Here is a 15,289-nt window from a genome sequence, read left to right as displayed (position 1 = left end):
ACATTACATGTGGGTTACTCCTCCCATGATAAATATAATATAATATATATATATATATAATCATATTATTTATATATAGTACTAGTGTGTGTGTTCCATAAGTGGCTTTGTCCAGATTTTTCTTTCCTTGATACTCAATAATTATCATTAACGCCAATCAGCCTGTCTCATGTGAGGACAAAACCCCATGTGTACTGTATGATTGTGAAAAAAAATGTTTCCCCTCCTTGTATGAAGTAGGCCATATGTTTTAACCCGTTTCTTCCCTGTCAGTCTCCTCCCCACCTTTAAAGCCAATTTTGTCACTATAAAATAAGACAGCAGATGAGCCCAAAAATATTGCACTTATCTCCTCAATCTTTGAGCAAGATCATACCAAGAATATTTCTCCTATCAGAAAACTTGGTCCACTGACTCCATCAAGCCAGCAGCATCTGAACTCCTGAGGTCCCACTCTTCTCTTCTCTCCAGCCAGAAGACTTCAGCAGCTTGTCCACCAGCATGACTCCTCAGCCTCTCCTCCTGCCCATCCTGGTTCTCTTGTCCCTCCTCAGCACAGCCTCTACTCCGATGTGTAACAACAAGTGCAGCATTACTATGGAAGGCTTCCCTGTCAGGCTCAAGAAGCTCAGAGAGGACTATTCACAGATCAGAGACTTCTGTGTGAGTATTATTTACATGTAGCACTAAACCAGCTCACCTGCAGCATTCAATTCAATTTTATTTGTATAGCACCAAATAACAACATAAATTATCTCAAGGTAAGGAGAGAAGAGAGAGAGATCTGTATATACTGTTGTATTTAAGCACTGCCAGACTGGTTGTTGTAGTGAAAATAATATAGGATTATCCATAGGTGTAATGGTGTTAACAATAATAACAGCAGCAATGATTATCATTATCATTATTAACAGGCTAATAATGAGTGTTGTAGTGACAAATCTGGATCCCCCAACTCCTGAATCAGAGATACACTATATTGCCAAAAGTATTGGCTCACCACCCTTGACTCGCATATGAATTTAATTGACATCCCATTCTTAATCCATAGGGTTTAATATGACGTCAGTCCACCCTTTGCAGCTATAACAGCTTCAACTCTTCTGGGAAGGCTTTCCACAAGGTTTAAGAGTGTGTTTATGGGAATTTTTGACCATTCTTCCAGAAGCGCATTTGTGAGGTCACACACTGATGTTGGACGAGAAGGCCTTGCTCTCGGTCTCCGCTCTAATTCATCCCAAAGGTGTTCTATCGGGTTGAGGTCAGGACTCTGTGCAGGCCAGTCAAACTCATCCACATGAAACTCTCTCATCCATGTCTTTATTGACCTTGCTTTGTGCACTGGTGCACAGTCATGTTGGAACAGGAAGGGGCCATCCCCACACTGTTCCCACAAAGTTGGGAACATGGAATTGCCCAAAATCTCTTGGTATGCTGAAGCATTCAGAGTTCCTTTCGCTGGAGCTAAGGGGCCAAGCCCAGCTCCTGAAAAACAACCCCACACCATAATCCCCCCTCCACCAAACTTTACACTTGGCACAATGCAGTCAGACAAGACTGTCAGACTGTCAGACAAGTACCGTTCTCCTGGCAACCGCCAAACCCAGACTCGTCCATCAGATCGCCAGATGGTGAAGCACGATTTGTCACTCCAGAGAACACATCTCCACTGCTCTAGAGTCCAATGGCGGCGTGCTTTACACCACTGCATCTGACGCTTTGCATTGCACTTGGTGATGTGTGGCTTGGATGCAGCTGCTCGGCCATGGAAACCCGTTCCATTAAGCTCTCTACGCACTGTTCTTGAGCTGATCTGAAGGCCACATGAAGTTTGGAGGTCTGTAGCGATTGACTCTGCAGAAAGTTGGTGACCTCTGCGCACTATGTGCCTCAGCATCCGCTGACCCTGCTCTGTCATTTTACGTGGCCTACCACTTCATGGCTGAGTTGCTGTCGTTCCCAATCACTTCCACTTTGTTATAATACCACTGACAGTTGACTGTGGAATATTTAGGAGCGAGGAAATTTCACGATTGGACTTGTTGCACAGGTGGCATCCTATCACAGTACCACGCTGGAATTCACTGAGCTCCTGAGAGCGACCCATTCTTCCACAAATGTTTGTAGAAACAGTCTGCATGCCTTGGTGCTTGATTTTATACACCCGTGGCCATGGAAGTGATTGGAACACCTAATTTCAATTATTTGGATGGGTGAGTGAATACTTTTGGCAATATAGTGTACCTGCAGAATGAGGACAGAGAGGGGGGGGGGGGGGGGGGGGGCACAAACGCCAAGCAGGAGAAGACACAAAGTTACTGATATCCAGTTGTGAGATGTAAATCCATGGAGAGAGAGAGAGAGAGAGATTTATTGTAATGAAAGGTTAAAAATGTACACATGTATTTTAGGGCTATGAGCATCTAAGGGCCATATGTCCAGCCAACACCAACACATTGTTCATAAAATGCTGTTTTCATAGAAAAACAACTGTTGTGCCTTTCAGGAATATAAGTGATTAGTTGTCATTCTTGTCACTTGATAGAAACCACAACTACCCTAAAACCACTCTCATCTGACTCCCTTTGACTACATCCCAAAAATGTAAAAAGATTCCCCACACATTTTGACATGAGGCAAATCATTGACTGTGACAGAAAGGGGGAAGAGTTCAGTGGTGGCTCACAAGACATATCATAATATAACATTCATATGAGCATCATCCAGTTCTTGCTAAAGGGGAAGAGAAGAGAAGGCATGCAGCTATTTGCCTCAGCTGAAGCTGTCAGAAGCTTTTATAATTGCTCCTGAAAATCTAATTCCAGACATCAAGCAGTATATGAGTCCTCAAGTGTTTGAGTTCAGCATAACCTTCGAAATTAAGGTGTCACAAGAGTCTATGTGCTGTCATGTTCTAATGAATATTGGCAACCCCTGTTTCTTTAGTCCTTCTTACAATGAAATCACTTCTCATACCAGAAGCAGTTTGAGCTCATAAATTTCTGCTTACACTCAAGTCAAGGACTATGAAACAGTGTTCAAGAGTACCATGTCTTTAATGGCAGAGAGAGAAAGAAATTCACCCTGTGGCTCAACAACAGCATGTGCCAACCTAGAAAATTAGTGCATGCCACTATTGTGACGGATCATTTGAATAAATAAAGTGGTGTGTTAGACTGCTATATACTGTATTTCTGCTATAAACTACTTTCTCTGTGGTCTTCACATGACAGGTAGAAGGAGACAGTGAGGTCAGAGTCTGTGGATACATCACTGATAAAAGATGTTCAGGTGAGTCCTTGTGTTGTTCATACCATGTAGAGATGATAATGTGCTTTCCATCCACACTTGTTTCAGATTTTGAATGTTTTTCTGCTAAGACATGAGGCTGTTCATGGATATATAAACAGCATATGGGTATACAATGAGTGCATGAGAGTTACTGTGATCTCACCTTTGTATGACCCAGAGGGCTCACATGCGCTGCTTCTTGGGTCTACTGCTGCATTAAGAGTGCATTCCCAAAGAACAACTGACTCCCTGCATTTTGAGTTTATCAGTGTATATAGTGTACTTAATGACCACTCACTATACTGTACATACAAGCCCCAGGAGCAATTTGATTCACTTTGCTTTTGAGAATCTACTTGTTTTTAAACAGTTAGGGCTGATGTTTGATGTCCAATCCATTAATGTTCTATTCCTGAAGCTGGTACTAGAGGAAAAAACAATGGGGTACAAATGCAAAGATTCAGATTATTCAGAGAGAATATTTTAATATTTTAGTCATATCATGTATGACTCGAACATATCTGAAAAAGTGACCTGCACCAATAATAAAATGTCAAATTTAATTGAGTGTCCTGGACTGTGTATTATACTTCTTATAAAGAATCAATTTTGTTAAGTATGTTGCCAGAAATGTGAGACATCGTACTGATCTTTGAACCCAGTTTACAGGTCTTCCTGTGTCCTTTCTCAATTTCTCTCTGTTTCACTCTGAGCAGCTGCTGCACAGATAAACCAGACAGTGCAGGATCTGAAGAGCTGGACCCTGTGCTGGAGCCAATCAACCAAGACCTATTGTCATGATCAGACAGAAACTGAGCAGCAATGATCTAATTCTTAGTCTGACATCATGTGTAAACCCTACTGTGCCATCGTGCAGTTCTCTGCATTTGTTTTTTGTAATGTCAGTTGAATTATATTTATTGTTTTTCCTTTACTAAGTAGCAAAAAAATAAATCTATGTTTTATATTTCTTGAACATAAAACCTAATGTTTATATTGTAACATAATTATGCAGATTAAACAATTAAACTTAAACTTTATGTTTTGTTTGGTGATGCATCAAAGCTCTATGCTCTTTTGAAATGAATACATTTTGGCTGCTTGGTGTCTACAACAAATCTGGACAAGTTTATTAGCGTTACAACCAGTGGCATAAAGAATGGCATCATCAGCATAAAAACTGACATGGTGATGTTCAGTTAGAGAATTAAATAATAACAATAATACATATACTGTATAGCATAAATAGCAAGGGGCCTAATAATGCTCTTTGTGGGAGAACTTTAACAACCATTCGGGGACTTGATTTGAAACCATCAGCAACAACACTGAACTCTAGGAGAAAGATACGGTTTGAACCAAGAGTAAGCTCATTCATCAAAGATAAACAGCTTGTTTAATAACACACAACAGTAACAAAAACATCAGACAGATCTATAGAGGTCAGCACATGTGATGACAGCTCTGCATTATAACCCTGTAGTGGTGAAAAGTCACAACAAAGTGTTTTGATCCAGCACAGTTGAGCAGATATAACACAGTCGACATTGTAATCAGCAGCAGCAGTATGATGACTGGATATGAAGGTTTCCCGAGGGTCCTCTTTTCATTCCTTCATACATATCAGGTTTTATATTGTTTCACATCTGAGCATCAACAGACTTTACAGCAATTTTACATATGAATATAAATCAATGAAACTGTGATTCACCATTGAACTTGCATTGAGAAAATGTGTTATTTTTAACTTTCACTGATGCAGCATTCAGATGTTATAACACCATGGGAAAATATGAGCCGTCATAATGAGCAGTGCTTACATAAGTGCGGTTAACACCATCACAGGCACATATGCTAATAACCAAATGCATGAATTTGCTTACGTACTTGCATAAAAACAGATGGAGAATAAAGTGTCATTAAAGCATCACAATGGAGTGTATCAATCACTGTCTGTACCCAAAAGATATAGGTAGATTAGATCTGATGTTACTAACAATCAGTTCAAGTCCAGATCAAAGTGAATGTTGTGTAATTTCAAAGTTTCATCTCCACCCAAAAAGATACTTTGTCAGCAGAAGAACAGGGCTACTTTAATTTTAGGTCACATCAATACATTTGTCTAATGCTGCTAGCTCAGCTCTGCAGAAACAAGGAAGTTTCGTTGCAAGTCTCTAGTCATCTTTTTCGTACATATTTAAGGTCACATTTGCATGTAATTTTAAATTTGCCTATTTCCACCAGAGTTTCATCTAGATCAAGATTTACCACAGATATACAATTGTTAAGATGAATTAATAATTGGTAAGGGTGAAGTAGGCAATGTGAGTCAGAGTATACAGCTCCCATTCACCATGATGGGTGAACTAGGAGGAGGGTTAAATGACTAAAGAATTCATGTGAAGTCCAGAGGGGTCTCTGTAGGTCATTCACAAGAAACAGATGAAATTCCAAGAATGTTGCTGTTTCCGTTCTGCATAATCCCGTTAACGGGCATCCGCCCATCTAAGTATCAGCTGTAATACAACTTGTCACAGTATCAACTAACATGTGAGTGAGTGAGTAAGTGAGTGAGTGAGTGAGTGAGTGAGTGAGTGAGTGAGTGAGTGAGTGGATGGGACAGTTAAACCCAATTGTAATGACCTTGGGACATCTCATAGATATTTCTCATAGTTTCCTCTTTTCTTTATAGCCTTATTGAGAAAAACTGTCACTCTAAAACACTCAAAAACACCAGCACACACATACTTTATTACTATCATTTATGTTGACATAACAATAGCCACCCGACATAAACAATAACAGAAACACACCTGTGAAGAATTCAGTGCTACACAAAAACACATAGTCACACGCACCGTCAAACAGACAACCGGTGTGAAAGTGAAAGACAAATGTGGTGAATCTATTTGTAAAGAAAGATCTGTTTCCTTTAAAGTTCACAGTTGCACAACCATGCAGACACAAAACATGCACATACAAAACATAGAAAATGTGACATTTAAGGTGAAAGAAATGTAAAGGCATAATTGTTAGTTATATTGTTTGTAACACACAAGGATTCACAGCTACTAGCATCCACATCAAATTTTTGTCAGTTTGTAATTAAATTCAATATAATCTGGTGTTCCACTGTGGTTCATGCCCCAAAGGAGGGCTGACTCAACTGGATATGATATCAGCAGTTTCAGGTAATGTGCTGCAATTTTTGCTGACTTCAGATTCGGAGTACTGGTTAGTAACGTCATCAGAAACTTAGTTAACAGCCTCAACACATTAACACCTGATCAGATCGGACGACGGAAAGTGAAACATGTAAGATAAGATTTGACTGATTCAGCTTGGACCGCATTTCGAGGAGGCAGTGTGAACGGGACACAGAGGCAGACCCTGTTTCCTGGCAGAGCTGATAATAATAGTAATAATTTTCAGAAGAACACAGAAAGAAGAAAAAAAGACTAATCAAGTCAGCCATTCACAGAAATTCATAATTTTCTGCTACAGTTTACTCTTTTGTCAATTAGGTGGTGTGAAAAAAAGAGAGAGAAATGCAAATAGAGCTTGAGAAATGTAGCTAAATTAAACTGTCATGTAGTGCTACAGACTTTAGAAACTAGGAAGTAACTTAAATATCTCATGATGCACTGGATTAGTAATAGGCATACTAAACACATTGCTACAATGATATATTCATACTGTCATGACACCCCATTTCTGTGAACAGCTGTCTAAAGATCATACTGTGTGACGTTCGTTTTAGCATTCAGCAGCTTCTCTGGTCACTTCTGGTACACTGGGTTTGACTATGAGTTGAAGACGATGAAGAAGCACTCTGACTAACAGCCAAAGATGAGTGAGGCTACTTAATGAAACAACTATATGACACAACAGTAGACTCAAAATCTCTCTCACACACACATAAACAAAGCCACAACTGAAATACTTGCAGACTGGGTATAAGCATTTAAAATGCAACTGCAACCACACAAATTCACGAAATCACACAGCTCAATGCAAAGAGTAGACATATATGCTACTCTGTTTCTCTCGCTTACAGAGTGTGCATAAACACACACACATACACACACACACACACACTGGGTACCAAAGTAAGAGGGGTTTTCCATAAACTGGTTACTGCTGACTCATCTTAATTTCTCATATGAACTTTCATATGCATATATAAATTATATCTAAATATATGTTACTGTTACAAAAACTTGAGAAAAAAGATACTGCATCTTCACGTTATGCATTATCGTGACAATCTGTAACAAGGTTGTTAATAAATATTTAATCTACGGAATATCTACTTTATTTGAACTCACAAACCAGTATTCTTCATTTTTCTGCTGTAATTTGCATGTGCATGTACAATAACCTCATTTTCTGCATGTTGCAGTTCTTTTTGTCCAGTGTTACATGAATTTCGCAATTGACAGAATTCTCTCGGAACTAATTCAGCGACTTCTTCCTGGCACTTTTCCGCTCTCCATCACAAATTGTCACCATCTACTTTGAAACACTATTTGTGGTAGAATGTTTGTTCCAAATCCAGTTAGCTCACAATAAACTATCGCAACTTATGAAATTCAGAGTTAACAAAACATTGTTTTCAGATTGCAGTTGACTGAAATCTGGGCATCTTAGTCTTAGTGACACATTCATCTGACTATGTGAAAACAAATCAAACAAAGAGGTAAAGTGAAATACAGGACACAAAATCATGTATGGACAATTGTTTGGATCATTATTGATGCAGGCTAATGGCAGCTATGACACCTTTAGGATTAAAACAGGCTCCTGTAGGCTAACTGGCTGCAGAAACACTGCTACTGACTTCACATTTGGTTATATTTGTGACACAATTCTCAAATCTGCAGACAGTCGGTCACAGACGTAACAAAAAGTAGAGTCAATCTTAGTTCTGCTATTAAACCTCTACTTCTAGTATTGGTGCACTGTTTTTCCACATTTGTCCGTGGTCACTGTATCATGACATTTATTTGTCTAATTCTACTAAATGAAATTTAACCTGAACCATGACAGGTCATCCTGAAGTTTAGTTGCACAGATTGTGAAGCAATAATCACTTGAAATGGGTTTCCCTACAATATTTTTCAAAATACCAGTCTTGCCCAACATAAATATTTAAACTGCACATAGTGAGCTGTAGCATGCATGAAGGTGCACATTGCATACAACAGAAAAAGTACTGTACTGACGGGAAAATACCACATACGCTGCCACCACTTAGGGTCATACACCACTTCTCCATGAGATTTCTCCTTTTCTCTCTATATATACAGATACATACATGTTACATAATATACATCTAAAGGAAAACCAAAAGTGTGTTAGTGTGGTGTAGGAAAACCACGTGCCAACAGAGCAACTTCAGTGCACCTTGACACTGAATCTACAAGTTTCTTGAACTCTACTGGAGAAAGACGATTTGTCACCCATCTGTACATTTATAGATGTAAATATACGGTAGATATAGATATGTGCAAACTTCATCAACTATTTACTCTCTGACAAAGATAATGGAATCTCAAGAGAGAATACCATGACGTTTGCCATTTACAGCAAAGTCAGTGTCTTCACTCTTGGCAATTTTATTACGCATGTCTGACATACAGAGGGAATTCACAGCGTCATCAAACCCTAACCACAACTTAATATCATTTTTCTATGTGAGTGGCACTATTTCCTCTGTTATTGTGAGAGTGCATGGAATAATATAATATGGTTTACTGCTTTTATTGTAATAATGAAACAAATTTTTGCAAGTTCCATACCTGTGCTAGTTTACTGGATAAAGACTAGTAAGCATATAGTATAGTAGTATACTACTATAATAGTAATATAATTAAAACATTCATACATTACATGTGGGTTACTCCTCCCATGATAAATATATATGTGTTATATATATATATATATATATATATATATATATATATATATATATATTTATATATATATATATATGTGTGTGTGTGTGTGTGTGTGTGTGTGTGCGGGGGTTGGTGTGGGGTGTGTGTGTGTGTGTGTGTGTGTGTGTGTGTGGGTCTGTGTTTATAGTAATTATGTAATGCAATGATGCCATATCAAAATTCCATAAGTGCTTTGTCAGATTTTTCTTTCCTTGATACTCAATAATTATCATTAACGCCAGCCTGTCTCATGTGAGGACAAACCCATGTGTAATGTATGATTGTGAAAAAAATTTTCCCCTCCTTGTATGAAGTAGGCCTATGTTTAACCCGTTTCTTCCTGTCAGTCTCCTCCCCCACTTTTAAAGTCAATTTTTCACTATAAATAAGACAGCAGATGAGCCCAAAAATATGCACTTATCTCCTCAGATCTTGAGCAAGATCATACCAAGAATATTTCTCCTATCAGAAAACTTGGTCCACTGACTCCATCAAGCCAGCAGCATCTGAACTCCTGAGGTCCCACTCTTCTCTTCTCTCCAGCCAGAAGACTTCAGCAGCTTGTCCACCAGCATGACTCCTCAGCCTCTCCTCCTGCCCATCCTGGTTCTCTTGTCCCTCCTCAGCACGTCCTGGTGCAGTCCCATGTGCAATAACCAGTGTTGTCGTTTCGTGGAGGGATTCCCTGTCAGGCTCAAGAAGCTCAGAGAGGACTATTCACAGATCAGAGACTTCTACGTGAGTACAAGCACAGCATTTACTCTGCAAGTACCTTGACAGATGGTGCAACATCATCTGGACAGATCCCCACCACTCCTGTGGGCAGGTGTCCCTGTCTGCCTGCAGCCTCTGCGACCGCTCACGGTCACTAAGCTCAACCTTTTTCTGCTTACAGGAAGCAAACAATGACTTGGAGACAGCACTGCTAGACCAGAGCGTCGAGGACTCTTTTAAAGTAAGTTTCTGTGTAAACTCTCCACGATGTTCATTAATTGTGGTACAAAAAAAAAAATCCGCTGCTCCTCAAATTTAATCAGAAAATACACAGAACCTAACATTACCGACAAGGCGAGCATCCTGTACACTAGTAAAGAGTTAAACGGCATCCTATAACCAGGCTGATCGCTTCCTCCCCCATCAGAGCCCGTTTGGCTGCCACGCAATGAACAGCATACTGGACTTTTACCTGAGCACGGTGCTGCCCACAGCCATGGCCGAAGTGACGGAGGACACCAGGGCGTTGAAGCCTCACATGGAGTCCATCCAGCAGATCTTCGACGAGCTCAAGAGTGATGTCACCAAATGTGTGAGTAGCCGACACACGTGTTACTCCTACAGGGGAATAAAGATGTAAATACGCACCGAGTGCGCGCTGCTGGAGGCTGCTAAATAACGTGCAGAAGCACATTTGTCCACGTGCTGAAGACGCGAATTCTTGTGCAGAATCGCTGTGACATTGAATATTTAGTGAGGACCAGAATTAAGATGGATGTTCAAGTTTAAAGTATGAAGTTCCAGCATTGAAAATGTAACATACTGCTCCTGGGGGATCCTGATATGACAGTTCAAAAGTTCAAAAGGGTCAGACTAATGCGGACTAGAGAGACCAATACATAAGAACTGATGAAGCCGCTTGGATAAGAGGCGAAACGTCTTCCACAGACAAATACAAGTCCAGTTGCCTACGATTTAATTTGAGAGAGAGATAAAAGTTCAAAAATAATTGTCGAGTATTTCACAGTAATGAAAGGTTCAGTTTGGACGCGTCGACTATTAGGACGAATTGTTGCTCATAAAACACAAAAATTGGTGTCTGTCTTCAAACGTTACTAGCCAGGTTGTCTTTCAGGGAAACGTGATTAGTTGTCTCTCAGTTAAAACTTTTGGACTTTTGTCTGCCACAGACAAATCAGTTAAACCACCTTCCTGATTTGAACTGCATCCAAAATCGATGACTATGCCAGTAAGGGGAAGAGTTCAGTGATGGCTCACAGGACAGATTGTAATATTGCATTCGTCAGTCGTTCCTTAACTGCAGCTGTGTGCACTGTGCATCATTTGGTTGATGCAAAAGGGGAAGAGAGGAATGCATAAGGCTGCTCATCAAGTGTTTGCATCTCATGTTGCTCTCTGGGGTGGAGAACTCAGGGCATGACAATCTAAAGAAAGTTGTTAATCCCTGTACTAACATCTATTCTTCCTCTTACAGAGAAACTACTTCTCCTGCAAGAAACAGTTTGACATCAGAAACCTAAACTCTACTTACACTCAGGTGAGTTTCAAATTGAATCTTTAATGGTAAAATATGTTAAATGATCAGTGTACATATATGCATGCTTGTATTTTGACAGAGCATTTTAATTAACTGAAACATCTGTTTGTCCACAGATGGAGAGTAAAGGTCTGTATAAGGCCATGGGCGAGCTGGATTTGCTGTTTAACTACATTGAGATATACCTGGCCTCCAAACGGCACAGGAACTTAGTGGCCTCTGCCTGATGACTTGCTGACCCAAATCAAAATGTGACTTTGTTCCTCTCAGGAGAAAAAAAAATTGACTCCCACCCATTGTCTTTTATGAACCTGCTAAACTGATGTCTTGCTGTGCTGAGACTTCTCTTTACTTTTTTGTCCTGTGGACAGATATCTTCATGGGACCATATTGAGTCTTACACTTATGAAATTGTATGACACTGTCACCTCTGAGCCTGTTGTATTTATTTTATGTATTCATATTCATATTTGTATTTATTATGGATAGTTTTTTATTGTTAATAAACAGCTTACTAATAATGCATGCTTCCTTTGATTTCATTTTACAAGATGACACAGCTGCTATCATTTGCCATTCATTAGGAGTGGGTAACTGATAGAGCACTGAATATGTCACATCCTGCAGAATTGCAGTCTGTATGTGGGGAAGCGCTAGAGTGTTAATTCAGTCGGCTGATGCACTAACCTCAAACGTGACCCATATACATTTACCAGCAGCAGCCTTGCTGTATCTTAACTTACCGTAACTGTAAGTAGCCAGCCTCACCCTCATGGCATATGCACACTTGATCATGCACTCACACATGCAAAAGAAATCTCACTTAGTCACGCAGAGGCACATACAAAACAGAATTAGTACACGGGGTAAAACAGCAGCCCTGCATTCAAATTTTTTTTTCTTTTTTGCTGATATGTCAACATCTTTGCAGTACCCGAGCCAAAAGGGGAAAGTGCTTGATTCATCAGCTATACCTCAGTGCAGTGCTGCATGACTAAGAATCTTTTAAACAAAAATGGCATTCTGACGTGGCTTGCATCTTGTGATAAAATTTGAACGTAAGCACATGCATTACTCTTGACAGCGAAGTTGCACAAGTGTCTAGTTCCAGACTTCACTGACTCCTGACTTGACTCAAGTTTCTGCACTGAAACTACTCTAGGATTATTCACCAGTCACTTCTTAAGTCAGTGTGGGATGATCTGAATAGTATCATTACAGCAATGACAGTACCTTATGCAAAGATATCATTCATAACATTTGTGTAATAGACCATGGCCAATGTATTTTGACCAGTGTTAATAAGAGTTTCCTCAAGGATGAGTCATGTTAATTAGAGTTGTATCCACTTCTTTATGAGTTTCAGTGTTGATTCAGACTTCAGCGTCCTCAAAACAAGTGTTTACGTTTTGAATCTCTTTATCGGTTAAGATCATGTCTGGCTGTTATGTAATGACTGGACGCCTCTGTTCAGAGAGCAGTGGGTTCGAGGCAGGGTGAGAAAAAAAATGGAGAACGACGGTCATTAGTATTATCATGAACTAGTGCACTATTTAAAACTGGCACACGCAGTTACAGGCTCTTCCACAGTTCCACTGTTTTGAATTATCTCAAAAATGGTTACTTTCAGTATTTAAAATCTGGATCTACCATGTCATATCACGTTCCCCTCAACAGCTACAATATTGCAAATCCTCACCACGAGAGGGTCTTGGGTTCAGACCCCACTGCCTTTATCTAGGCACACAGGAATATATGAAGAGAGCTGAATCTTATATTTCATTTGACAACAAAGGCCCTCCTTAGCATGATTCATATTTTCTTTGGCCCTTCCCCCACCTTAGAAAAAAATACAAATACCCAATATCTCAAAATAAATAATACACACATCTCTCTATTTATGATTAAAGAGCTGCTGAATGGTGAATTAAAAAAAAAAAAATTCTGGCTAGAGGAAAAGCTTTAACACTCACCCTCCTTCTCACGGCTTGCCTGTCTCTGTCATTGGAAAAGCTCTGACCAAGTCCTTGACAACTTGATATTTCATAACACCAATAAGTCACCACTTAATATATGACAAATATATCATTGTGCAACAAGTGGCAGTCTGGGTACTTCCTGAATATGGAAATGACCATAATAGGTTACATTTTCAAAAAAGCACATAAGCTGCCAGAAACAAAAAAATGTCTTTTTGTCACCGTTGTTGGGCACCAATTAGCATAATGACAAGTCCCATTTTAAATTATTGCTGACCGACAGATATAATGTATATTTACAGTGTATTCAGAAAGTCCTCAGACCAGCCTTGTGCTGAAATAGTGCAAATTTATTAAAAAGGAAAGGGCTCTGGATGGGCCACTCAAAGACATTAACAGAGTTGTTCCTAAGCCACTCCTGCGTTGTTTTGGCCATGTGCTCTGGACCCGGTTTCCATTAAGGATCTTTCTTCTCTCAATCCTGACCTGCCTCCCAGTCCCTGATGCTGAAAAACACCCCTGCAGTATTATGCTGCCACCACTACACTTCACAATTGGGATGGTATTGGGCAGGCGATGAGCGGTACCTGGTTTCTTCCAGACGTGACACTTAGAATTGAGGCCAAGCAGTTTAATATTTTGAGTAATATTGAGTCCTTTAGGTTAAGCTTTTTTGCAAACTTTCACTGAGGACAGGCTTACATCTGGTCACTGCCATAAATCCCAGATCGGTGGAGTGCTACAGTGATGTTTGCCCTTCTGCAAGTTTCTTCCATCTCCACAGGATCTCAGCCAGAGTAACGATCAGGTTCCTTCTCCCCCGATTGCTCAGTTTGGCCGGGCAGCAAGCTCCAGGTAGAGTCCTGGCTGTTCCAAACTTTTGCAAGAATTTTGGAGGCCACTGTGCTCATGGCTTTTATGTTCTGGATTTTGATGTAAAACCTTATATAGACAGGAGTGTGCCTTCCCAAACCATGTCCAATCAGCTGAAAGTATAAGAGCAAAGCGTCCGAACACTTATGTTAATGTGATATTTCACATTTTCCTTTTTAATAGATTTGTAAAATAATTTTTTCACTTTGTCAGTAGGGTGTGTTGAGTGTAGATTGATGAGAGAAAAAAATAATTTACACTTTTTTATCACGAGGCTGCAAAATAACAAAATGTTAAAAAAGTGGAGGGGTCTGAATACTTTCTGACTGAACTTTATGTAGTTTCCCACTGCAACCTTTCTTAGAAAACAGTGAAGAATATTTTCCTACAAAAGAAGCATGTTTTTAAAATAATCAGCAAAAAAATCACCAGAAGAAAATAAATCAAAGGAACCACAGCAACCACATCATGCGCCTAGAGCTGTACATGACAGTAAGAACTGTCAGATTTCCAGCACATGTGAAAGACTAGTGTCTGCTGTGTTTTTATGAAAAACTAATAGCAAAAGCCTTTCCATTTGATCATGTCTGAAGATCTTGCTGAGGTTCACTCTGAGTTGTGGGTTTCTTACTGAGATAATGCGGGGCATCTCACTATTGCTACCTTGTCTGGAATGGGTCAGCCAAGTCTTCATGTTGTCAGAGAGGATGTGTGTTTGCATGTGAATGAGGATGGCATGCCACTTCAAAACCTGCTGTGTCACCACCTCAGCTGAGAAGTCTTCATCCTACATATTTCCCCACACCTTTTAATGGTTGTGCACAATAATGGCATATTGGGGCCACCACACTGACAAGTTTAAGTCTCCAATCTAGAAAAATGAATTATCACGTTTTCGTATTTGAGAATAATGTTGATGGAAAATCTATGACGTC

At 39.7% G+C, this 15,289-nt stretch overlaps 1 protein-coding gene across 2 annotated transcripts; it reads left to right on the top strand.

Annotated features, from left to right (window-relative positions):
* Positions 1–370: 370 nt before the first annotated feature.
* Positions 371–12,005, top strand: il10 (interleukin 10). Of its 2 annotated transcripts, XM_022745102.1 has the most exons (6): positions 371–497; positions 9,800–9,968; positions 10,126–10,185; positions 10,372–10,536; positions 11,440–11,502; positions 11,619–12,005. In XM_022745102.1, the coding sequence occupies exons 2-6, from the start codon at positions 9,804–9,806 to the stop codon at positions 11,727–11,729; spliced, it is 564 nt and encodes a 187-aa protein (XP_022600823.1). In that variant the 5' UTR covers positions 371–497; positions 9,800–9,803; the 3' UTR covers positions 11,730–12,005. The 2 variants fall into 2 exon arrangements, with proteins under 2 accessions (XP_022600823.1, XP_022600822.1); XM_022745101.1 differs by lacking the exon at positions 371–497 and having other exon boundaries at positions 9,661–9,968.
* Positions 12,006–15,289: the final 3,284 nt, after the last annotated feature.

Source organism: Seriola dumerili, unplaced genomic scaffold (assembly GCF_002260705.1).
Source record: "Seriola dumerili isolate Sdu_G_001 unplaced genomic scaffold, Sdu_1.0 BDQW01000088.1, whole genome shotgun sequence".
In the NCBI taxonomy this organism is placed as follows: domain Eukaryota; kingdom Metazoa; phylum Chordata; class Actinopteri; order Carangiformes; family Carangidae; genus Seriola; species Seriola dumerili.
This window is presented reverse-complemented; position numbering and strand designations above follow the sequence as displayed.

Excerpts from the sequence above, each read along its gene's own strand:
- il10 (XM_022745102.1), top strand. The coding sequence starts at position 9,804 with ATGACTCCTCAGCCTCTCCTCCTGCCCATCCTGGTTCTCTTGTCCCTC. Across the intron at positions 10,186-10,371 it reads GCGTCGAGGACTCTTTTAAA|AGCCCGTTTGGCTGCCACGC; the intron begins GTAAGTTTCTGT and ends CTCCCCCATCAG. Across the intron at positions 10,537-11,439 it reads AGAGTGATGTCACCAAATGT|AGAAACTACTTCTCCTGCAA; the intron begins GTGAGTAGCCGA and ends TTCCTCTTACAG.